Source organism: Schistocerca gregaria, chromosome 4 (assembly GCF_023897955.1).
Source record: "Schistocerca gregaria isolate iqSchGreg1 chromosome 4, iqSchGreg1.2, whole genome shotgun sequence".
Lineage (NCBI taxonomy): Eukaryota > Metazoa > Arthropoda > Insecta > Orthoptera > Acrididae > Schistocerca > Schistocerca gregaria.
The window spans coordinates 92206538-92233842 of NC_064923.1; the positions used below are offsets into that span (position 1 = coordinate 92206538).

At 38.5% G+C, this 27305-nt stretch overlaps 2 protein-coding genes across 2 annotated transcripts in view; one reads left to right on the forward strand and one right to left on the reverse strand.

The window, feature by feature from the left end:
* Positions 1-701: 701 nt before the first annotated feature.
* Positions 702-18670, forward strand: LOC126365748 (39S ribosomal protein L54, mitochondrial-like). Its single transcript, XM_050008224.1, has 3 exons — positions 702-909; positions 11892-12092; positions 18432-18670. Exons 1-3 carry the CDS (start codon positions 828-830, stop codon positions 18542-18544), a joined length of 396 nt encoding a protein of 131 aa, XP_049864181.1. The 5' UTR covers positions 702-827; the 3' UTR covers positions 18545-18670.
* The window catches only part of LOC126365749 (probable 28S ribosomal protein S16, mitochondrial), a 39159-nt gene continuing 30444 nt past the window's right edge, over positions 18591-27305 (reverse strand). Inside the window, exons 2-3 of the mRNA XM_050008225.1 lie at positions 25282-25441; positions 18591-18796 (exon numbers count right to left, since the gene is read on the reverse strand). Coding sequence (XP_049864182.1) covers positions 18687-18796; positions 25282-25441 — 270 coding nt within the window. The 3' untranslated portion in view covers positions 18591-18686. The remainder of the gene's footprint in view (positions 18797-25281; positions 25442-27305) is intronic.

The window sequence follows — 27305 nt, forward strand, 5'->3', positions numbered from 1 at the left end:
TTACTTCCAAGACCTTGTGCAATATGAAAGTAAATTTTTGAGAGAAAGTCTTTACATTTAGGTTCTTCATTAATTACACCTAGGTGATTCCTTTTTTTATCGACAGTTGGGACTACTTTGGCAGTTACATCGAAATAAACCGTTCTGTAATGTAGCGGCTCACACCTCCTAGGGTCTTTAGGAAACCTAAAAATAGATAAATGTGGTGTCTCCTTCTTATTGTTGCCTCATTGTATTACGCTACTGACGTTGCCGTTTGTAAAAACCACGCTACAGACCAATATAAACAATTACGATTCGATTTTTCCTTCGCAAGATGTAACCGAATTCACTAATATAACTTCCTGTTCGCTTGGTGAGCTGTTGCCGCTGTGGGTATACCACAAAGAGATGGTGTGTCCCGACATTTATGTTAGACTGTGATTGAAAATGTATTATTAAATATTTTGGCGTTCCGTTAAGTTTGATCGACCTTAACAGAGAGCAGTGTATCGGTATGTTCGTCTCTAAAAACAACCGTGAAGTCGTTGTTTCGCAAAACACGTCTGAGTGTCTGAAAATCTAATTTTAAGTATTTGTTTTTGTTAAACATCAGGAGCTCGCGAATTTATTGTTTGTTTACATGTGATAACCAAAGGTCTTATTGAGGGACATGCATGTGCAAGTTTTACATGCTTATGGAGACCAATCATACCATTTGTTTACAAACTAGTCAAAGATAATATTATAGCTGGAATGTTATGAAACAGACCGGCAGGAGAACTACTGTGTTAGAAGTTTTGTATGTATGAGAAAAGTTATATTTGGGGGCGTGAAAGAGACAAAATATGAACATTTGTAGAAATATACTGCAGAGGAGATCATGTTTTTTAATCAACAATTTGATGTATTCCAAAAAAGCAGAGGCCGGTGAGTCAAGACTCTTTCAGTAAAAGCTTAGTACTGTATAAAAACTATGCAATATTGAGTGACCATAGTAATAATTCTAACTCTAGTCACTCAAATGCTCCGTTAATTCTGCACTGGTACTCTTCTTGCAACCCATTAATTTTTTCTTCCTTAGCTGAAAAATGTTTGAATAGAGTAGATAATAGTTCTAAATGAGAAATGCATCGAACTTTGATTATTTTAATGTCACGTCTTAACGTTATGTACTGTCAACATAACCACATGATTTTCCCATCTGCTTATGATTTTGAATCGTTTCTTATAGAAAATGTAGGTGATAGCCTGCCTACTCACAATCTCTCTTGAGACTTTTTTTTCCATATTGTTTCGCTCAGCTCGACCAATTCCGTCATGTTCTGACTTTCGTTTAGTCGTAACTCACGCCTTCTCTTCATTACTTGTCATTTTCTTATTACGATAGCCATTTTATGTTTTTTTGTGACGTAATTCCCCAGTTATCCAATGTAGTAACAAATTTGATTGGATAAAGATTTAAACGTGCTGCTAAATTTGATCTGGTTTATGTCAGTATTCTGAGAAAATTATTCTTATCAACATTTTTTTTTTTATATGCTATCTCTTGAATTTTTCATTTTTAGCTTTTTGATATGCTATCTCTTGCATTTTTCATTTTTAGTTTTGCCTATATTTTTACTCAGGACCTTACTGTACTATGATGACATGAAATTCTAAAGCGTTTTGAAGACTATCACATTCTGCTTAATTTCTTTATTGTTTGGTAAGATATAGTTAATTTCATTTTCTGGTTTATGTACCTGTGCCAGTTACATTTTTTACATAATTTCATCTGACAGAATGTGTGAAGGACAAATGTGTTTTTCCTCTATGCAAATTTTATAAATTTACATATAACCTCAGTTTTTTCTATTATCAATCCCCCCTCTGTTTTGTGGACTACTGCCATCACTGGGTCTTTCAGACTTTCCATCTGATGAATTTCCACACAAGTCACTGAACAGCTCAAGAACAACTATGACTTTATGTCATGTTGACAATGGCAAGAAATGATCAGCTTGAGCCATGGCTTTACCTAGGGCATTATGTGACTTATACAGTGAAAACCTAGCCGTACCATGTTGCTGATTTCTACTTTACATTGTGCTATGTTTTCGAACTCTCTCTGTGGTTTTAGAGCTTCTTTCTTCTAATAAGTCATTGTTTATGTGGACTCAAATACAGGAACTTTTTTTTTTTTTTTAAATGCTTCTGTTGACTTTTTCTAGCTTCCTCCAGATGCTTCTTCTTAAACTCTTCATATTTTTCTTCCCTGTTTTACTTTTCCTACCTCCTTTTCTGTCTTTCTGCTTTTGTTAAGGGCATCCTGTTCTTTTAACATTAAAAAATATAACAGTGACTCAAATTACGTGACTCATGTTACACATTTAATTTTCTGTTTTTACAATATTGGTTCAAATTGGGAAATTTTTAATAGTGATATTAGTTACACATTTACACAAAGAAGTAAATTATGGAACAAGGTGAAGTTAGCTCTAACATTCCCTTTAATATATAAACTTAATTACATAAAAGTGACTAGTGTTACATGAAAGTTATGTTATTCATCCTGACCTGTAATTTATGTACTTCAATTTTATACTGCAATACATTAGGGTATGTAACAGTAATATAAATAATGACATACTAATTCTTACCTGTCAGTGAGTTGAAATCAAGGTCCAAAATCTCCAATAATTCATACTGCCATCACATGAAAAACACATCACTATATAAAAATTGCTACAAATTATGGAGGGGGAGCAATAATGAGCAACAATTGTTGTTGCCATACAGTAAAATGTCAAACATTTTCAAACAATACATAAGAAGTACCTAATTTTAAACTTTTAAAAAACACAAATGTTTCCTACTCTAGAAGGAATATCCCTGTCATTTATCACCCTTTTTACCTCTGGCAATTTTTGTTGATATGAAAAATGCTGAGCTACATCATGTTTTGAATCCACGTTTAAATTGTAGGTGTCCCTGTAACTGGGTGGGTAAGTCAGTTCAAAAGTTGGAGAAAAGCTATGGGATACTACTTCCAATAGTACCATGCCTAGTAAAGCAATGTGGTGTTCAAACCAATCTTCAGATTGATGATTGCATTAATTTTTCTAATTTCTGCTGAGGCAGACAGTTCAGGTCCATCTGCACTTTCATGTGCTCTCCGTAAACAAGATTGCTGCGTGAAGTGTTAATTCTTGTTGATAATCCTGTTCCTGGAACTGATACTGAATTCCAGATCGTACAGGACAGTAAGCTGTTTATGGAGGGGACTGCAAGCAGCCTGACACCATGCATCAGGTGGAATCTAATGCTGTGTCTACTGGTTAGGCATGTGCTGAGTGGTTCCAGGCTGGACTTGCGATCCCATTTTCAGCATTCTTACTTAGCAAGACATTAATATAGCCTCTATTATCCTAATGTCTGAACCATTTAGTGTTCATGGTACACTTTCATACTAGTTGTCCACACTCCAGATAAATAATTTATACTAAATTTTAACAAATCTATCTTCTTCAGAAACGCTTTTCGTGCTGTTGCCAGTCTGAATTTTCTATCCTCTGTACGTCAACCATCGCCAGTTATTTTACTGCCCAAATAGCAAAACTCATCAGCTGCCTTTAGTGTCGCATTTCATAACCTATTCTCCTTGGTATTCTCTCATTTAATTCGGCTACATTGAATAACCCTTTTTTACTTCTTTGGTATCCACCTGATAGTTTGTTTTCTGGATACTATTCATTTCGTTCAACTGATGTTCAAAATCCTTTGCTGTCTCTGACAGAATGACAGTGTCATTGAAATACCTCAACTCCTCCCTTAACTTAAATTACCTTTACATTTTTCTAATTGGTTTATTTTACCACTTGTCTAATGTGCAGATTGAATGATATCAGGGATAGGCTACAATGCTGTCTCACTTCTCAACTACTACTTCCCTTTCATATTCTTCAACTCATAACTGTAATCTGGTTTCCATACATCTGTAAACAATCTTTCTTCGTTGTATTTTATCCCTGTTCCATACAGAATTTGAAAATGTCTAGTCCACTCCACTTTGTCAGAAGGTTTCTCTAAATCAATAAATACAGTTTTGACTTTCATCAACCAAATCAATAAATACAGTTTTTACTTTCATCCACCTGTCTTCTGAGATAGGGTCAGTATTGACTTAGTTGTTCCTACATTTTTCTACAACCCAAAGTGATCTTCTGATGTCAGCTTCTACCAGTTTTACTATTCTTCTGTGAATAATTCATGTTAATATTCTGGAGCTACAGCTTATTGAACTGACGGTTCAGCAGTATTCATACCTGTGTTTCATATATCATGTTTCATATATCACACACACACACACACACACACATACACACACACACACACACACACACACACAGTCCAGTGGTCCAATAAGTTGATGTTGATGCATGCGGTAAAATAGATGATGAGTGACAGTCAAACCTAAATACAACCTGGGTGTTGCTAGGCAGTGCTGCCTCTCTAATTTTGGAGTTTCTGCCAGAGGTGTCAGCCACCTTAGCAGCTGCTGGTGGTGCCCTTGACATTGACACTGAGGGAATCAAGTCTATGTGCCCCATCTCCTCCGTGTTGTCAAACAAGGATACAAGGCAGTTTCATGTCTCTCTCCCATCTGTTCTGGGTATGCGTTTATGTATTGGTTGATCTGTTTCATTGTAGTATGGTGCTTCTATCATCAGTAAACTGGAGTCTCACATAGCTTATTCCTGCCTCTGCTTTGGCCACAATAACATCTCCACCCCTACATATGATATTATGCCTGTCTCTTTCTATGTCTCTGGTGTTTGCTTCGTTCAACAATCATTACTTCAGTGAATTTCCTCTTCTCTTTTGTCATGTAATTCCCTCCTCCCACCAATTCTGTGTATGCCTTGTTTGCTCTTTATTTATTCGAATTTAAGAATTTTGTTCTCATTACTGGTTTATGATCCCAATATTTATCCACACGACTCTTCTTTTCAGTCCAATATATGGTACATTTCAGACACCATGCTGTGTCAAGGTAATAATGTCTATTGAGTCCTCAGACTTATTGTTTTACCTCCTCCATGCTGCCCTCCAATACTAAGTTGGTGATCCCTTAATGTCTCAGAATATGCCCTACGAACCGATCCCTTCTTCTAGTCAAGTTGTGCCACAAATTTCTCTTCTCTCCAATTCTGTTCAATACTAGTTATGTAATCTGCCCATCTAATCTTCAGCTTCTTCTGTAGCACCAGATTTCGAAAGCTTCTATTCTCTTCTGGTCCAAACTATTTATCGTCCACATTTCACTTCCATACATGGCTACACTCCATACAAATACTTTCAGAAATGACTTCCTGACACTTAAATCTATACTCGATGTTAACAAATTTCTCTTCTTCAGAAACGCTTTCCTTGCCATTGCCAGACTACATTTTATATCCTGTCTACTTTGACCATCATCAGTTATTTTGCTCCCCAAGTAGCAAAACTCATTCACTACTTTAAGCGTCTCATTTCCTAATCTAATACCCTCAGCATCACCCGATTTAATTCGACTACATTCCATTATCGTCACATAATTGATCAGTACCTCAATTTTCACATTTTTCTGTTTTGTAATCATCACTTTCTTAAGCATACAAATATTTTCATATTGAAAGTTTTGTATTTACAAGAAAATTAATTGTGTGACAGCATGGGTTGAATTAATCAATTTTGTTACCCATCTTTTTGTTTGTAATGATCACAAAACTTGCAACAACATTTGTTGCCCCAGTTAACACATTATTTATACCTCACCAGATAAGTCTTTCCCTTCTTTTTGTTTGACATTACTAATTCTTGTGACATCTAAGCTCTGAGAGATGCATTTGTACCCAGTTGCCCCACAATGTTGAAACTAAAAACATTGAACACACTGTTTCATAGCTATCAATCCTATTTATCATTACCTGATTATTTGTTCTTATGGAGGAAACCACCATAAATGAGACAAAAAGTTTATATAATAAATTAATAATGCTCACTTAAAAATATAATAAAGGAGGAACTAAGTTAGACCAGGAGAGATGCAAGACGAAGTACTCAGTGTAGATGAAACAATACACTGAATACAGTATCAGATTGTTAGTTATTTTTGACTGCCAGTTTCTGCTTCCCTCAGATTAGTAGTGACAATTCACATCCTAAATGCACAGAAAATTCTTTGAACAACAGGCAGTGAGTTACTCAATTTTGAGGTATTGTAATGAAATGTTGCAGTCTTCAGTCCAAGGGCTGGTTTGATGCAGCTCTCCATGCTACTCTATCCTATGTGAGCCTCTTTATCCCCGAATAACTACTGCAACCTACATATTTCTGTGTCTGCTTACTGTATTTCTAATAAAATGTGACCAACTATGAAAAGATAACTATCTCATCATCAAGCTGTGATATGACATTTAGAATTTGAAATAATCAAATATTTTTGAGCAATAGCTTCACTGCAATTGTTTAAGAACAATTCCACATTGAAAAAACAAGTGAATCAACTTTCAGCTTTCTGTCTTCCTTGAATCAAACCTATATGTGAACATGAATTTTTGTGGCATGATGAAGAATGCCATAAGAGGTCCATGACAAAGAATTGTGGCAATGAGTCTCAACTGTGCATCACAGTGTGTACTAAGCTTCACAAGAGGGCTGCTGTAACATGAGTTGCGCATGTACATCATGCGTGTCGTCTGCCCCTGGTAGTTGAGTGGTCAGTGTGACGGAATGTCCTACCTAATGACCTGGGTTTGATTCCCGGCTGAGTCTGAGATTTTCTCCGCTCAGGGACTGGGGTTTTGTGTTGTCCTTATCATCGTCATTTCATCCCCATCGACATGCAAGTTGCCGAAGTGGCATCAACTCAAAAGACTTGCACCAGGCGAACGGTTTATCCGACAGAAGGCCCTAGCCACTCAGAATTTCCACATCAAGCATGTTCTTCTTATTTTTTCCTTTTATTTGTGCCACCTCAGCCGGCTTCTGATACATACTGAATCATTACACAAACATACAATATTTACATTGGTTGTAAACATGTTTACTTGCACCATAATGTGCTCGCATCATTGCCATGATATGTCACTCCAAATGCCAATTCAGCATGGAACATATAACATTCGTGCCTCCAGACAACTTTGCTGCTGTGAGTGCTTACATTAAATAAGTACTGTGAAGTTGATGATATTCAGTTATTTAACATTGTTCTCTGAAATTTGTTCATAACTCTACATAGTGACCCGCAAAATAAAATGTACTATGCTACACAAGTCATCTGGCTGTAGATACTTAATGCTATCTGTGTGAAGTCCAGCCAGGTCACTAGTTTTGTTCCCTGTACATAAATCACCGTAATTAAGAGAATATTACTTGCAATATAGAAGGGACTTAGAGTCGCAGAGAGGTACAATGAAAACGACTGCTTACATTTACACTTTCGGCCAAGAGACATTCTTCTGAATTACAGTAATTAGGTTTCTTGACAAGCATATTTATAGTCGAGATGTACAAACAGACGTAAACAGCAGTGAATGATTTGACAGAAAAAGTGTCACCTTTTAGTGTACAGTGTTATTATTTACAGCCTTTTCAAATTAAATCCAGAGTCTTTCAGGAGTAATAGCACCTATTTTAGGAGGTAGTAGCATAGACTAATTCAAATAAACATTCTGTATAATATGTTCAAATTTTTATCAGCCACAGGTATAAGTTTTACTTTGTGTGTTGCTACTCCATTTGCTATGGGTTTATATATTGATTGTCAGTTTGGAGTTGAAGGCCAAGTTAAGTTAAGTTGTGCTCCAGTTTACAAATTGAATTTTTCAACTGTATGAGTGCTTTGTTAGGCAGTGCTAAGTAGTGTATTGTTTAAGCATGCCACACATATTGACAAGTGCTAAGTGTTAATTTGTCTACAGGTTTTTTTAATTGAAACACAGGTTTGTAGAGAACATGATAGATGATTTCCTCACAGCACGGTTTCAGATTAAAGTGTGTTTACCAAACTGCATGAAACTGGTGCTGTGCCCAGCAGCCATATGTCATCTGAATGTGTAAATAAGTGAAGTATGTCCTTCAACAATCACACACACAATTTCTACACATATTGGTGTTCCACAGATGATGACATTACGTGTGTGTGTGTGCCCTTTCTTTATATCATTTACAATGTATTCAACACCACAGAGAAGGAGATGAAGGTAGAAAGCTGGAATGTTGTCATTAGCTAATCGCAAACTGCTGAGTAAGCCCATTAATACTGTTCGTTGACAAAGCCATTTTCACTCATGATGGTGTGAGTAACAGTGGTAACTCACATTGTTGATCTGATTAAAATCTGCATGCCATTGAGGAGAACCATTTTCTAGAATGCTTCTCTATAAATATGTGGTGTGGTGTAATAGACAAACAGTTTATTGGCCCTTGTTGCATTACTGCATAATGTTACAATGCCCCATTTTTTGTACTTTTTTGAAAATGAGCTACTAGCATTATTGAAAGAAGTTCCTTTGGATACAAAGATAGCTATGTTCTTCCAGTATAGCTCCCCTGCATATTCCAGCCATCAGGTGACATAGCATCTAAACCTAACATTCCCCGGAATATGGATCAACACAAGTGGCCACTTTTATTGGCCACACAGATCCCCCAGACCTTACCTCTTTAGATTTTTGGCTGTGGGAAATCATTGAAAAGCCAAGTCTACAAAGAAATAGTAAACATAAGGGACATATAGATCATTCAGAGTATGGATAGTGCTGCCAGGATGACATCAGGAGAGCTACACGAGGAGTTTTCAAGAGAATTCTGAAGCAAATTGAAGTCGGGTGTAGATTTTATGAAAATCGACTTTGAACTTAGTAATTTCTCTTTGCTTAACACCTTTTGTGAGTATTTGGTTGGATTACTTTCTAATGAATGTATCTCTGAAAGCAGTAAAAATTGGACATGTAATATGTGGAATGTTTTATTTAAGCTAGTCAGTACCACAACCTCTTAAAAACTTACTATTCCTTCTGAAATGGCCCGTAAAGTAACTTGATCTTTCATAATGTTATTTAATATACTTCATTATTATAGTTGTTGTTGTTGTTGTTTGCCAATAGTTACTTTAAGATACAAGGGTTGTTTGAGAAGTTCTCAGAACAGAAAAAAAGTTCTTTCATCAGTGAAACTTTATTTTATTTTTCAATGTAGTCTCCTTGTAGATTAATGCACTTGGTCCAACGATGTTCCAGTCCCTTGATCCCATCCCGAAAATGATTTTCCTCCAGGTCTGTAAAATAAATGTCAACAGTGGCTATCAATTCTTACTTTGAAGTGAATCTTCATCCACCAAGTAAAATTTTCAGTTTTGGGAAGAGATGGAAGTCTGACAGAGCTATATCAGGTGAATATGGTGGGTGTGGCAACAATTCATACCTTAGTTCATGTAATTTTTGCCATGGTGATGGCACATGTGTGCGGGTGTGCATCAAGAGTCGGGGCACCCATCTTGCAGATAAATTTTTCATTTGTAATTCTTCAGTTAAAATGTGATACACCCTTTCAGATGACATCTGGCAAGTGTGAGCAATTTCGTACACTTTCAGTCGGCGGTCTTCTATGACCACTTTGTGTTCTTTTGCAATGATTTCTGGAGTAGTGACACATCTTGGCTGACCACTGCACGGATCATCATCTAAGCTCTCCCAACCAAATTTAAATTCATTTGTCCACTTGGCAGCAGTTGAGTATGAAGGAGCAGAGTCCCCCAGTGTATTCTGGAAATTGGCATGAATGTCCTTTGGTTTCATACTTCCATTTACGAAATATTTAATCACTTCTCAAATCTTGATTTTTTTCCATCTTTGCAAATCCCTATGTGGAACAACAACAGAGCCATCCCACCGCCACAGCTCTCTTCCGAGAGCACTGGCGTGTTACCTGTTCACAGGCAACAGTCTAACGAATATCACGTGAACAACTAATTGCGCCAGTGCTGACCTCTAGTGGTGATTCCGAGAACTTTTCAAACCACCCTTGTATATATGCTGTTAACAATTCATAACCTCCTCTTCTGGGATGTACACTTCAACTGCATTTTACATATATCTCTCCAGTACATAATTTGTGATAATTTGGAATGGTTTCTTATTGTGCTCAATTTCTCAGTTTCATACCAGTGCACACAACTACAAAGTGAAAATTTCATTCTGGAAACACCCCCAGGCTGTGGCTAAGCCATGTCTATGCAATATCCTTTTTTCTGGGAGTGCTAGTTCTGCAAGTTTTGCAAGAAAGCTTCTGTGAAGTTTGGTTGTAGGAGGCGGTGTACTGGCAGAATTAAAGATGTGAGGACGGGGCGGGAGTCATGCTTGGGTAGCGCAGTCGGTAGAGCAGTTGCCCGCAAAAGGCATTCTCAACTCAATATGATTGAAATGGGCCATGCAGTGGCAGAAATCTCCATTCAATCCAAGAACTCCTGCACAATTCTTGCAACATCTGGATGTGCATTGTCATGCATTCATATAAAACCATGACCAGTAAATGGAGCAAAAGGCATAACATGCTCCAAAAAATTTCCTCCTTACATCTATGTGTTGCAAGGCTCCCATGCTCTATAAAGACCAAATCTGTCTTTATAGTGGAGTATATTCCTGCTAACACCATCAGAGAACCACCCTGAGAATGCACCCTGGATGAGAATGTGCAAGACGTTCTCCAGACCCTCTCTTTACCGACTGGTGTACACAGGCCCTACCAACTCATCAATAAACAACATTTTCTCCATTGTTGTGCTCTCCACCCACAATATTCTCTTGCGAAGCATAGTTGAACTGTATGATGCACTGTGGCGTGTTCTTGGCCTGCAGCTGGTCTTGTGCATCGAAAATTGGGTTCTTACAGTCTCCTCCGGATGGTTCTCTCACTGAACATTGACCTCTCAAACTAGTTGGAGTTGATTTTGTACTTCAGTGGCAGTGGTGGGACACTTGAAGTCATAAGAAATGGTGTTCTCTTGCCAATGTTACTCTTCTCACGTGTGATCCTAGTTTCATTGCATAGTGTCCAACTTTCCTCTATCTTCTTATAGTTGTGGAAATTGTTGTAGTTGTAGTTCTCAACACATTTTCAACATAATGCCTGCTGCAACCATCTTCTTCCAAAGTTACAGTTTTTGCAGCATTTTCAGGGTTTAACAGCATGTGTATTATAGAAATCCAATTATTATAACCAGAGAAAGATCCAACAAATGTGTGTAATTGAAATGGGAGCAATACAAGGTACAACAATAAAAGGTAAAAGAGACGGAAGACATTATCGTCTCACATGCAGTGATGTCTTTCAGGTTGTGCAGGGAAGAACAGTTAAGTCTATTGCAGTAAACAATTGAAGTTTTATTATTTGCTTGTGAGGCAATGTCAGTAACATCCCCATCGAAAAATACAGGATAAAGTGCTACACTTTTATTAAATAGATGATTACTCATCATTCATCGCATGTAACTTTTTTTGTGCCAGGCAGTGTGGCACTCTTGGTCTTATTTAGTGTAGGATTTTAATTTCTACTATAACTTTAATTTGTTTAATCCTGTTGTTCATTATTACGATAAAATTACATTAATAGCTTTTAAATTACACTGTGCAGAAAATCAAATAAAACTACAGTTCATGTACTTTTTATTTAGACACTATATATGCTCTGTGTTATTTTGCTAATTAGAGCTTCAGAGTTTAGAAAACATTTGTGTAAAGTGGACTGGGATACCCAGTTAATCTGAATTATAGTGAAACCTCACTAATTTAAGCTTTCATTTTCTTTGTGGCTGCTTTTTGTTCAAATGAATGACATTATTACCAATCATTTTAGGGACCTATTAAATTAACGTGACTTTTATATAGGTGGCACAATAGCTGGGCTTGGAAAACGGAAGAAACTTGGCAAATTAGGTCCTGTAATGGAGAAAAAGGTTCTTCCTGTAGAAACAGATCCAGCTAGGTTAGTGTCTTATGTTTGTGGTAGTAACATATACAAAGAAGGTGAAGATATCAAACTGAAGGAAGATTCTGAGTATCCAGATTGGCTTTGGAACATACGTACAGGTGTGTACACCAACAACAAAGCTTAGAAACTCTTAGTCTCTATTGCCTGTTACTGCTTTCCCTTAAAATGCGTTTTACTGTTTAGCAATAAAATTACATGTACAGATTTTTGATGTGGACTACTTTTTGTGTTTCATTAACACTGCATCAAAGTAGACCACTTCTATGCCCTAGTAAACATGTCTTCCCAAGAAACCAGATGCATGAACACTTGTTCATCAGATGTCGCCCATAACATCTAAAGATGGCCATTGTATCATAAAAAAGCGATTTTTTTTAAATTTTTGACTCAAATTACATTACAGTTAAACTGCAAGGTGCAAATTATTTTACAGTTTATTGCAACCAAGTGACCATCTTTTGATGAATTTGCTGTCCAAATTCTGCATGCAATTCCAAGGTAGTTAGCAATATTCTGTTCCAGTTTTGTTAACCACAGATTTTTATTATGGTGTGTTGTAGTATAGTGTAAAGAGTCCAGTTGTATTATTGTCCTAGCTTGCAGCAGTTTTAATTTCTAAGTAACAAAGTGAAGAACATAATATTAAGTATGTCAGTTTCGTTTCATTCAAGAAAATTATTTAAAAGTCAGTATTAGACCAGTTTTTAACAGTGTTTACTGCTTACAAGTTGACATTAGTCTTCGGAAATATTAAAAATACGGCACCCCCCCCCCCCCCCTCCCTAGGTCTAGGCCCCTCTTTTGGCACTCTTGGTCATCTGTCATGTATATTGAAGAAAGAACTTAAAAGAAAGGTACCCACACAAGAAATTATCACAAAAATAGTGAATCATTATGTTGAAATTATTGCTTTAGAACTGTCGAAGCTCAACTGAGTAGGACAGATTTTTCTTACAAAATATATTCAGCTTTATTATTGCAAGACATCTTCAATGGCTTGGAGTACATATATATTTGTTTGTTTAAATTATTTTGCTTTACACTTTGGACATTATATATTGAAGTTATAAACAGTTGTGGCACTTTCTGCATATCTTTGTTGGAGTGGTGTATAAATTTTGATGTACACTTCATAGATGTTGTTGGTCTACCTGTGTTCTTCCTGTTTTACAGCTGTTATTCTTGTGCTTTCTGCCACACAAAATTTCATTTTCACAGCACTAGGAAATGAACATTAGTTTATTTGATGTAATATTTTGGATGGTGTTACCATCTGTTGAATGTTGTTACCAACTGTAGAATGTGCCTGTATGATATCAGTCAGCTATCCCTGTGTGTGTGTTGTTTTAATGTGTTTGTGTGTATAAAAGGTTTTTTTTTGTTAAGTTTAATAGGGAATTTGTATTAATATGTGTCTGGTTTGTAACACATTTGTTCTCTGCTACAGCTTTCTGGGTATGATACTGTTCCTGCATTGTTATAATGCATTTGCTGCAGTTGTTTGTCCTAATGATTTTTGTGGGGTGTGCAGCACTGTGCATTGTGTATTTGGCTTCCACACTTGTGGATATGCTTCGCTGGCCAGGTTGGCTATACCTCACTTCAGAGTTTGTTTGTCAACAGAAGAGTCACTGTTTACTGCCAATCCTCCTGCGACTGCCAAAGCATTTGGTGGTGCTAAGAGTGCTGGTAATGTGGTGCGCAGGAACACAGCACTCCAGTCACAGGCACCTATTTGTGTCCATGCAGTCACGTGTTCATGTAACACTGTGCATGTTGTCTTCCGTGTATGCATACTTAAGTTGCTGCTCCACCCCTGGAAAGCCAGTTACACTCCAGCTGACCATCAGTTGCCATTAGTCGCCATTATGGACTAACATCTACCACATCTTCACCATGAGCCTCATAGGACACTGGACTTCCATCAGCCGCTCCCAGTGGCACCGCTTCGCAGAATCTGCATGTGACCACCATGAGCCCTTTTCCCTGTGGGACTGTGTCATTACAGCATTAGTGACCGTCCCTGAGCTCCCAGCCCCATGGGACCATGTCTTTGCTTATCCTTCCTCCTTTTTCCCACTTCGATATTCAGGGACATTCGTCCCCAGAAGCTGTACTTATAATAAACAAATAGTTCTTATTGCAGAGTCTACCTTTCAGTACTCTCTGCTACATCACTTGGCCAAGGACATGGTGACAAGAGTGTCTCTCAGTGGTTCTTGATGTGTATTAGTGGTTTTTTTTTTGCATGTTGCATGTGTGGCTTTCAGACTAATGGATTTTTGCTTATGTGTTAGTTTATCTTGATGGGGCAGCACATTCATGCTTATTGTGTAATAACAGTCTGTGATATTAAATACAATCCACAAATTCTCTTGGTTTGAGATACTGTGTGTGTTGATTTGGTTGTTTAGATTTTGGTAGGTGTTCATTATGTAAATGGTGTCCAAGTTTCTTAGTAGCTGCATTTTCATGAACCTGTGTTGTGGTAGTTGTTCTATTTTCTGCGTAGATTGGGCAGTCCTTTTATGCACTGGTCCATTAGAAATTCTCTACATTGATGCAGGAGGGCTTTGTTGTTTTCTGTTCTCCATAGTTCTGGTTCCAGTTCTCTGGCAGTGTATTTTCGCATAAGGTTTGAGTGTCATTTTGATTTGTAATGTCTGTCCAATTGTTGGAGCTGTCATTGACTCATAACTCAGCTCACTCAGATTTTACCTACAGTGGACATGTGTCAGCAAGCTTCTTCCACATTGGTGCTGAATTTTCAGATATGTGATGGCTAGAAAGAGGACTAGGCCATATACTGTCAACAGTTGGAGATGCAGCTTAGAGCCTATGGCATACAAGGTACACGGTTCCGTGCTCACTTCGTTGCAGGTGTGGTTACTGAAGTCTTTAGTTTACATTGTCAGCTTTTCCCAGACTCACTTCCAGCAGTCAGTAACTGTTTCCTTTCACAGACAGGATGTATTTGTCTTATTGACATCAGTTTCTTGTGTTGTGTAGTGGTCTCATACAGTATATTCAAGGACATTGAATTGAGCTTTAGGAAGTTATTCCGTAAGGGTTATTTGATTTTTCTATTTTTGTGAATCAGATGTCAGTGGTTGTGCAAAACATAATCGGCCATCCTGTTAGCTGTATCTTGCATCCATATTGTGAAGTTGATGTAACTTCATAGGTTCTTTTCATGCATGATGTTCTATGTGTATTCATTGCTCATGGAATGCAAGGTTGTGTTACTGTACTTGGCAGCTAGTTGATAACTTCTCTGGCACATGTTTGCATGTTGGCTGATTGTACTGTTCTTTCAGTCCAGTTGTTGGGATAGTCTGCATTGGTGGCTGCATTGTGTCTCATGCCTTGGGTGCCATGCTTCTGTAAGATGGTTGAGCCATATCTTTTGAGGGGCAAAGGGTGTGTTGTATGCAGGGCTGTGCCCAGATATTCGTCCACCACACTTACAGATATGCTTCTTTGGTCAGGTAGAGCACCTGCCTAATTTTGGAGGTTGTTTTTCAATAGAAGAGTCACTCAGATGTTTATCACCAAGCATCCTGTAGCTGCTGCAGCATCTGGCGAGGCCAGCTGCTCCAGTATGTGGCATGCAGGCCACAGTACATAGTGCTGCAGCCACAGACACCTAGCTGTGTCCATGTGGCCATGCATCCACACGACAGCACGCATGTAGTCTTCTGCAGTTCCATACATAAGTTGTGCCCCTCGAGAGCCAGTTATGCTCTGAGCGAACGTCAGCCGCCAAGTGTCTCCATTATTGATCCAACGCCTGCCATTGCTGCTGCCTGCCAAGGTGTCGTCTTGCTGTCGCCATGATCCATGTAAGGCACTACTTCACAGGATCTGCATGTGACTGCACACTGCCTCATGGGACTGTGTCGTTACTGCACAGTGCTTCTCATCAGTGGATGCCCCGGTGCTTATCCTCTCTGCTCCACACCAATTCGACTTTCATGGACATTCATCCTCGGGGACTGTACTTAGTTCAATTCATGTTAATAAACAAACAGTTGCTATTGCAAATTGTTTATTTCAATACTGCCTGCTACACTGCTTGTCCATGATAAAACAGTTTTCATTTCTCATTCTTAATTACTGTCTGTGGGGATGACTGGAGGACACTACAGGGTGTACAAAAAGGCCGGGAACACTCTCAATTATTTATTGCACAAGAACTAACATTGTACAGATATTTGATGTGCATGACACACCGATTTCTTTGGACTCCTTATAAATGTCGCCTCTTGTACACACTCCACATTCATTTCACTCACACTGGGACATCCGCTTCTCTTTGCTGGGCACAAGCAACCCATTGTAACAAATTTGTTGTGTCAATAGTAAATGGCCTTCCTTGTTGGTAGCTTATTATCAGACATGGTTCTAAATATCCATTGAACAGCTGTAGCCTATTTGTTTTTGTCGAACTCCAACACACAGAAAGCTCGCTCCACGACTGAACTCGCCATGTTTGTGACTAGTGCTGACTATCGGCAAGTTACCAAACTATGCTGTTGCGGTGTACATGAAAACAAAAAAAACTTTCAGGGTTTCTCATCATATGATGATTAATCATTATGTAGCTTTTTTCACATAGTACTAGTGCTGACTATCGGCAAGTTACCAAACTATGCTGTTGCGGTGTACATGAAAACAAAAAAAACTTTCAGGGTTTCTCATCATATGATGATTAATCATTATGTAGCTTTTTTCACATAGTACTTCATTATACACTGAAGCACCAAAGAAACTGGTATAGGCATGCGTATTTGAATACAGAAATATGTAAACAGACAGAATACGGTTCTGTGGTTGGCAGCACCTATATAAGACAACAAGTGTCTGGCGCAGTTGTTAGATCGGGTACTGCTGCTACAATGGCAGGTTATCAAGATTTAAGTGAGTTTGAACATGGTGTTCTAGTCAGCGCACAAGCCATAGGACACAACATCTCCGCTAACGGATGTGATGTGGGATCTGAGTGGGGCTCAGGGATCAGTGTTGGGGCCACTCCTGTTCCTTATTTATATAAATGAAATGTCCTATAGTATTATGGGTAACTTTAAAATATTTCTATTTGCTGATGACACTAGCTTGGTACTAAAGGATGTTGTGTGCAACATTGGCTCAATTTCAAATAGTGCATTACATGACCTAATTCATGGCTTGTAGAAAATGAACTAATGCTAAATCACAGTAAGACTCAGTTTTTACAGTTTCTAACACACAATTCAACAAAACCCGATGTTTTAATTTCACAGCACGGGTGTATGATTAGTGAAACTGAACAGTTCAAATTCCTAGGTGTTCAGATAGATAGTAAGCTGCCGTGGAAAGCCCATGTTCAGGATCTTGTTCAAAGACTTAATACTGCCATTTTTATTATTCAAACGGTATCAGAAGTGAATGATCGTTCGACACGAAAATTAGTCTACTTTGCTTATGTCATATGGTATTATATTTTGGGGTAACTCTTCCCATTCTAAAAGGATATTTTTGGCTCAGAAATGGGCGGTTTGGGCAGTAAGTGGTGTAAGTTCAGGAACCTCTCTCTCTCTCTCTCTCTATATATATATATATATATATATATATATATATATATATATATATATATATATATATATATATATTCCTTACTGTTATTTCTGGTTAACAATATTTACTTATTCTCAAGAATAAGCAGCTTTCACTCGGTTAATATTTGGCAGAAATCAAACCTGCATTTTGGATCAGACTTCCTTAACACTTGTGCAAAAAGGTGTACAGTATACTGTTGCATCCATTTTCAATAAGCTACCACTCGAATTCAAAAATCGTAGCAGAAATCCATGCACTTCCAAATCGGAATTGAAGAGCTTCCTCATGGGTCACTCCTATTCTGTCAAGGAGTTCCTTGAAAATTTAAGCTGATTCTCATTGTATTGTTGATTGCGTTTACTTAAACTTATCAAGTGACTTTTTCGCATTCATAAACATTTATAACATATAAAAATAACATTTATGTTGTAATTTCATTTATTGACAAAAAAAAATCTTTTTAATGTTGTTACATGAACAAGTAGAGTTAATTGCTGTCAGAAGGAAACAAAAACAATAAAATATTTTTTTTCAAATAGGCAAAATTTAAATTACATCAATTTCATATTTTGAACTATATGACAGAGAAATTTATCCATTTGCAGTTGTGTTTTCTCTGCTTTGCTGCATTTTACACTCCTTTTGAGTCAGTCCACTGAAAAGTGTAAAAAGGGGGTTTTACTGTATTATTGTTATCCAGAATTTCAACACTCACTTTTCATTCTGACACAAATTATTTTAGAATAGTCATCTTACAGTAAAAAAAAAATGTTTCTTCATTGGATAAGTCAATAATGTGTGGAAAAGCTGGATTAATGTTAGTTTATCTCTTTGTCTAGGCAAGCCACCTGCTTTAGAGGAATTGGATCCTAACACTAAAGAGTATTGGAGAAGACTGAGGAAAATGGCATTGAGAAGAAATAATCAGTTGCAAAAGATAAAGAAGTTTTAGGTGCATCTGTGTACTGTGCATGGTGAAATAAGTGATACATCGAAAGTGTAGATAAAGAGCTGTTTTATTTAATAGACTATAATTGTTTGTATTATACATTTTTCAAAATATATGCTGTAAAATGTACATCACTGTGTTCATACTAACTACTATTTTCTAGTTTAACTTCTTCTTTATTTTCTGCAGCACTGCGGCGGTTCCTCCAGGCTGTCATGTATGTCCTTGGATGGATGGGATAGAAACCTGCTAATCCTGTGTAACAGTAGAGATAATAACACTTAAGTGTGATGTCATACTGTCCAGTTTCAAAACAGAACTTTAAGTTCCAAAATTTTAATTTTTCTTTCAAATAAAAAAAAATGTTAAACTAAATCAAAATGAGACTGGTGCCATTAGTTACTCTAATATCTCACAATTTATTTACACTACGCATTTGGGGGTTCCACAAAGGCACGGAATTTTGGATAACCTGTGTCACTTTCTGGTAGCAGATGACAAAACATTAATGTAGTAGAAGGCCAAAAGTTTTATAACTCATCTTTTGCAATAAAAGGCACACACTAAACTTGGTATAAGACTCGAAGTAGTGTTTTGTCTTCTGCTACCAGATAGTGCCACAGGTCACCCAGAAGTTGCACATACAATACATACATGTCTTAGTAAATGACATAATCCACTTGACAGAATTTTAAATTCATGTCACATGTTTGCTTCTAAAGTTTGTCATCACACTTATGCAATCAAGGCCATTCTCAGAAAGAAAAAAAATTCCGAAGACTAACAAATGAGACATTAAAAGTAGCAGATGAGTTTTACTATGTGTGTAGCAAAATAACTGACGATGCAAACGCAGAAAGAATACTGTTGCTGGAAAAAAAGATGAATTTGTTAACAACTAATTTTGGTTTAAGTGTTAGGAAGTTTTTTTCTGAAGGTATTTGTCTGAAGTGTAGTCTTGTATGGAAATAGAGTGTGGATGATAGGCAGTTCAGATAAGAACACAATAGAAGCTTTTGTAACATGTTGATGTAAAAGCATACTGAAGATTATATCTAAAAACAAAGATGATGTGACTTACCAAACAAAAGCTCTGACAGGTCGATAGACACACAAAATTCAAGCTTTCACAACCAACGGTTGCCTCATCAGGAAAGATTATGAAGCAACCGTTGGTTGCGAAAGCTTGAATTTTGTGTGTTTGTTTGTGTGTCTATCGACCTGCCAGTGCTTTCGTTTGGTAAGTCACATCATCTTTGTTTTTAGATATATTTTTCCCACGTGGAATGTTTCCCTCTATTATACTGATATCATACTGAAGATTAAGTAGATATTGCAAATGTGGAGGCACTGAATCGAACTGGGGAAAAAAACAATGTCACTGAAAGATGAGATTGGTTGATAGGATAGGACACATTGTGAAATACAAGTCTGATGAGAAAGTAAGTGTGTATCGGGGGGGGGGGGGGGGGGGGGGGGGGGTTCCAAGGCTTGAATGCAGTAAACAAGTTCAAATGGATGAACACTGCAGTAGTTGTGAAAAGATAAAGAGGCTTCTATAAGACAGACTTATCATGGAGAGCTGCATCAAACCACAACCATCTTAACTATTTATTGGCTATGTGATTTAGGATTAATACAACCACTTATTGATGTACAAGCAGATGTCAGTGTGTGTGTGTGTGTGTATTAACATACCAACGCTTTCGTTTGGTAAGTTACATCATCTTTGTTTTTAGATATATTTTTCCCACATGGAATGTTTCCCTCTATTATATTCAATGTTGTTGTTGTTGTTGTTGTGGTCTTCAGTCCTGAATCTGGTTTGATGCAGCTCTCCATCCTACTCTATCCTGTGCAAACTTCTTCATCTCCCAGTACCTACTGCAACCTACGTCCTTCTGAATCTGCTTAGTGTAGTCATCTCTTGGTCTCCCTCTACGATTTTTACCCTCCACGCTGCCCTCCAATACTAAATTGGTTATCCCTTGATGCCTCAGAACATGTCCTACCAACCGATCCCTTCTTCTGGTCAAGTTGTGCCACAAACTTCTCTTCTCCCCAATCCGATTCAATACTTCCTCATTAGTTATGTGATCTACCCATCTAATCTTCAGCATTCTTCTGGAACAAAAATAGACTTGTTCCACTATTGAAATAAGCCCTTCATATAATGGCACATAATTCATGGGTTGATTAAATATCAGGTAGCCAAGTGGGGTTTCTATAGTTGCTACTTAAATAAGTTACAGTCTGGACAAAACTGTTAACACCAAAAGAAATATTTAGTGTCTTCCATAAAAACACAGGAATCCTTGTGAATTGAAGGATGAACTAAGGCGAAAAATGAAAGGGTAACTGGAATATTAGTAGACCTATTGTGCTTATGAAATCACTGAGCAGGGCAGGGCAGGACAGACACAAGCTAATAAAAGACTACAGCAGAACCAATGAAATGAAAGTTGTGCTTGCTATATATTCAAATATTCGTGTTTTCAAGTCTTTGAATCATGTACCATAATATTAAATTAAAAACATTCACACACAAGCTAACAGTTCTCACACTCCCTGATAGCGGTCTGTACAGTATCTTAAGTTTCATTAGGCAGTTATTAGCACTTCTGTAAGGTTATGTAGTCTTCACTGGAGACACATTACTTGTGTCGGTTTCAGTATTTTCTCCCTGATGCTGTTGATACATCCAGTTTTGAATTATTTCCACTAGTACAATTCCCAATGAGATGGCTATTGACAACTTCCTTCTTACACCCTTCAGTGATTTGGTTATAGGGAAAGCCCTAATTTACATCCTAAAATTAAAGGGACCAATTAAGGTGTATTCCAATGTCCAATTCTGAAGTTCACACCATGTAAATGAAAACTTTACAAAAGAACTCACAACACGGGTACATGTATTCCTCGACTGTACTGTCGTCACTTTAGATACTACAGTCTTCCTATAGCTGAATGAAATAATTCAGTTTTGTGTGTGCTGAGCATGACAAACCATCCTGTAAAAACTACTAAGCACCTTCTCTAAAAACTACATAGAACAGCTAGTTCAGAACTCCACACATAACAGAAACAAATTACAGTGGAATCTCGTCCCTCATTACTGCATTTTTCCGCATAAAACATTAATTTTTGGAACTACCAGTCCCAATGCCATTAAACGCTTGTTAAACTGACTAATCACTTCATTCTTTCTCACCACATAGCCCTTTCAAAATTTGGTAGTATCGGTTATGTTTGGTCACTGCAACTATTTCCGCAGACAGTAACGAGATGTGTGAGTACAATGCTTGCAGCTGCATGTTGGGGAAATTTGCAGGGAGACAGTGCTCTTCAAAGCCAGAACTTTGCAAGTCACACAGATAATTTTCTAAAATGTAAATGGATTGATAAAAAAATATACTCACCTAGCAGCAGCAAGAGAATACACACACAAGAATGTTTAACTTTTACAAGCTTTCGGAGCCAATGGCTGCTTCTTCTTCTTCTTCTGGCAGAACAGTTGGAAAGGAAGGGAGAGGAGTGAAGAAAAAGGACAGAAGAGGTTTAGAAAAAGGGGTACAGTTCAGAAAAGTCACTCAGAATCCAGGGTCAGAGCAGACTTACCAGGTGGGGTGAGAAGGAAAGACTGATTGTCAAGGATTGGACGTGATGAGATTTGAAAACCTAAGAGCTTAGTGGTGGAAGGCAGGGTAGTATGCAAGACTGAGATTAGTACTAAAACATCGTGCACAAGTTAATAAGAGTAAAAGCGAAGTGCAATGTATTTAACAGAGGTGGGAGGGGTGACGGCAAAATATACACAGGTCAGGAAGTGACAAATGTAGAAAACTAAAATGGTGTGAAGACAGTGGTAGTTACTGTGAATAAATGCAGAAACAGAAGGAATTCATGTAAATTAAGGCCAAAAACATGTTGTAGTGCTACTTCCCAGCTGCAGAATTCTGAGAAACTGGTGACTAGGGCAAGAATTCAGATGACGAATGTTGTGAAACAGGCACCGAGGTCATGATTGTCATGTTGTAGAGCATACTCTGCAACAGGATACTGTGTGTTAGTGGTATACATCCTCTATGTCCATTCATCCTGAGTGAGAACAGGGTGGTAGTCATGCCGATGTAAAAGGCCGAACACTATTTACATAACTGCTGGTATACGACATGTAAAATGATGCATCTAGTTCCACAGTTATTTCACTCTTGAAGCCCAAATATATAAACTAGAAATGTACAGACTTGCTAGTAAGGCAGGATGCAAACCCCTCACTGTGACTACGTAAGGGCCACAACTTAATTAAAAAATTAGAAAAATGATGCTCCATTGCTTCCATGATTGCTTCACTCTAAATTGTCAGTCCTTGAGTGATTCCTATTTTGTTAATGTTTATTGCTGAAAAAATTTGATGATATATATAAGATGACCAAAAATGTTAACATATTTTATTACACTACCTACCAATAATGTATAATTGTTTCTACTGACCCAACAGCAGAAATACAATAGATTTGAAACTTAATGGCAGATTAAAACTGTGTGCCCGACCGAGACTCGAACTTGGGACCTTTGCCTTTCGCGGGCAAGTGCTCTACCATCGAGCTACCGAAGCATGACTCACGCCTGGTACTCACAGCTTTACTTTTGCCAGTCGTGCTTTGGTAGCTCAGATGGTAGAGCACTTGCCCACGAAAGGCAAAGGTCCCAAGTTTGAGTCTCAGTCGGGCACACAGTTTTAATCTGCCATTAAGTTTCATATCAGTGCACACTCCGCTGCAGAGTGAAAATCTACAATAGATTTGTTTCATTGAATTTAGTTCACAGTGTCCCATTGTTTAGCACATTGATTAGTTCCAGCTGCACTGCTTCCAGTGCATTTTCAGGGAGGGAACGAAAGATTTGGAAGAAAAAAAAAATATTCACAAGAACAAATGATAAGGGGCAGGCCATCATGATGTCAACTGCAGACCGCATGTGTTCCTCAGTTTGTGCATACCTGCTACAAACAAATATGTGGTATTGCCATTTTTTGCCAATACGTTTGTGGGCCATCTGAAGGAGTCTTTCCTATCCTATCAATACCTAAACCTTATTATCTGGTTCAGATTCATTGATGACATTGTCACGATATGGACAGGGCCAACCTGTGCTCTTTCTTCCATAACCTCAACACCTGCTCCCAAATACACTTCCTATATGTTGATCTCTACCTCGCAAGTGGCTCCATAAATACTTCTGTTCATATCAAGTGCAAAACATTGCCATATACCTCCATTTTGACAGCTGTCATCCATTTTCATGTCCAAAAGTAACTTCCTTATGGCCTCAACAACCAGGGCCTTTCCTGACAGACAATGTCCGAGAAAGTTTATCTATAAACAGATGTCCCATGCCATCTCCTCCTTTGATACCTATTCACCAACCAACACACCCTCACCTTGAAAAGTTTCACCAGGGCAACTACCTCTCATTGTGCCCTGAAATGAGGGCTATCGTACCCAAAATCCTAACCACATCACTAAAAGTAGTGTTCAGCTGTCCACCCAAGCTACATAATATGCTTGTCCATCACTATTCCAATCCTGCTGCCAACCTGCACTCTTCAGATCATTCTCTTATGGCCAACATGGACTGCAACCCAGTCACAGACATTTATTTGTCTATAAAAGGCAGGGCCACATACAGAAGCAGCCATGATATATATATCAACTATGCTGCAATTACTGCACAGAATTCTGGGTGGGCATGATAAGTAGTCAACTGTGTACATGCATGATATGGCCATTCGCAAACTGCAAATGTCACCATCCAGTTGTGAACATAACTGCATACCACAACACAAATGACTTCCATTGTTGCTACACTACATGACCCATTTTGATACTCCTTTTCAGCACTAGTTTATCTTAACTACACAGCAAGTGGAAATTGTCTCCACAACACACCCTGTGCTCTCACAATAACCCAGGGCTAATCTTCTGCTAAACTATTTCCTGTTGCCTAACCTTTGCTTTTCCTTTTCCCTTCTCTCCTCTGTCCACATCACTTCTTCCCCATCCAGATTGTGTACTGCCTGCCCCCCCCCCCCCCCCCACACACACACACTCCACCCCCCCTTTTTCCCTCTCTCTCTCTCTCTCTCTCTCTCTCTCTCTCTCTCTCTTTCTGATGCACTGCACATCAGTCAGCTATAGATGAGTGACCGTATTTGCTTTCTTTTTTGTACAAAACCAAGAAAGGCATTATCTTAAATGTTTTGCACTATCAGAACAGAACCATGGAGAACTTTAATAAATAAAACAAATACATAACACAAGCAACCACACATCATGCACACATGACCGCCATCTCCTAGAGATGGCGGTAGTGTGAGGGTGTGCTTGCTTTGTGTGTGTGTGTGTGTGTGTGTGTGTGTGTGTGTGTGTGTGTGTGCGTCTGTCCATGCTTTTCTGGATAAGGTTTTGGCTGAAAGCTAGTAAGTGTCTTTTTGTTGTGTCAATCTGCAGCTCAGTGTGGCATCTTTACAGTGAGTAGCACTCTATCTTTTCCTTATATTGTTGATCTTACAACCTGGAGTTTCCATTGTTTGAAATATGTTAACACAAGTTGATATCAAGATAACTTGAAAGCTTATAAACTAACTTGATAGAAATAAGAAAGATAGTATGCTGACTAATCAACAGCCAGTTTGATTTCTTAAATAAACTCAACAAAAAAGGATTTACTCAACATACCCAGAAGCTCTGCCACAGGTGTTGATACATCTGCTCCATTCCCAATCCAATACTTGATTCTCTCAAAATTTAAGGACACAAGTTTCTCATTTAATTGATTTGGCATAGGATCGTAACTCCCCACTTGTTCAATGACTGGATCATACTGCTCCCTGTGCCTCTGGAAAAAGAACATAAATGTAGTGCTTCACAGGTATAAAAATTGCAGTAGCTATTGACAAATTACAAAAGCAACAAAAGAAAAAGATGAAAGAGAAACATATCAGAAAGAGAAGAATCTTCAGGGTGCTTTCAGATAAACTAATATACAGCAGTATTCAAACTGGCAGTTGAATTACTGCCAGGTCCATCATCATCTGAGGATATTGTAACTTCAAGAGCACTCTACAAAGGAGTGGCAATTTTATCAATGTATATAACAACACTAAAACATCACAGCAGTTTAGTGCAGAGGACCGAGTAAATACAGGGCTTCTGTGGCTAAAATCCTCGTCCAATATCAGTTAGCTCAAAAACGGGGCCTTGTCTTTAGGCTCTGCTAAATGCAAGCAGCAATCTGGAGGGGGTGGGGAAGGGAAAGGGATAGTAGTGGTGGGGAGAGAGACGAACACTGTCTGGTAGTGTGAAGGGACTAGACTGCCAACAGGTGCAGTGTCAGGAGGTTGTGGGGCAAGGAGGTGGGAAAAAAAAGGAAGCACAGGGGAAGATGGGTGGTTGCATTGGCAGAGGGCTGCAAATAAACAGGGTGGGAGATGAGAATGGGGAGTATATGATAGGACAGAGGGAGTGGAAATTGTTTGGTGAAGGGTGTGGGGACAGTATGTTATCATAGGTTGAGGCCAGAATAATTATGGGAGTGGAGAATGTGTTGGGATAACTCCCATCTGTGCAGTTCAGAAAAGCTGGTAGTGGAGGGAAGGATCCAGACGGCTTGGGTAGTGAAGCAGCCATTGAAATCAAGTGTGTAATATTCAGCTACATGTTATGCTACAGGGTGGCCTACTCTGCTCTTGGCCACTGTTTAGCGGTGGCTGTTCATTGTGATAGACAGCTGGTTGGTAGTCATACCAATATAAAAAGCTGTGCAATGATAGCAGCAGAGCTGGTAAATGACATGGCTGCTTTCACAGGTGGCCCAGCCCCTGAGGGGGTAGGACACCCTGTGACAAGACAGGAATAGGAAGTGCTGGGTGGGTGAATTGGGCAGCTTTTGCACCTGGGTCATCCACAGGGATATGATCCTTGTGGCAAGGGGTTGGAATTAGGAGTAAAATAGGGATGGACTAGGATGTTGTGGAGGTGGAAAGTATCTTGGGTAGGGTGTCACTCATTCCAGTGCATGATAATAGGCAATCAAAGCCCTGACAAGGGATATGGTTCAGTTGATCCAGTCCACAGTGGTTTTTTTGAATGTTTTTGGGGGTGGTGAGGAGATTGCGAGTTTGAGGGGAAATGGCACAGGAGATCTTTTTGTGGACTAGATCTTGGGAATAGTGCCTGTTTGTGAAGGCCTTGGTGAGACCGTTACCATACTGGACAAGGGAGTTCTTGTCAGCCTTTCTCATATGACCAGGCCGTATGGGAGGGATTTTTTAGTGTGGAAGGGATGAAGCTGTTGAACTTCACGTATTGTTTGTGGCTGGTGAATTTAATGTGGCCACAAGTGTGGATGGAGCCATCAGAGAGGAGGAGGTCCCAGGAAGATGGTACACTGGGTTGAGGAGGACCATGTGAAGTGGACTGGGGAGTAGGTGTTGAGGTTGTGAAGGAATAAAGATAGGGTGTCTTGGCCTTGGGTTCAGGTCATGAAGATATCATCAATGAACCTGAACCAGACTCGGAGTTTGGTGTTTTGCTAGGCTAGGAAGGTGTCCTCTAGAAGCCCCATAAAAAGATTGGCATAGGAGGGTGCCATGGATTTGTTGGCTGTTCCATGGATTTGTTTATATACCTTCTTTGTACATCTTAATAACTTCATCCTAACCCACAACTACTTCTCATTTGAAGGGAAGGTATATAAACAA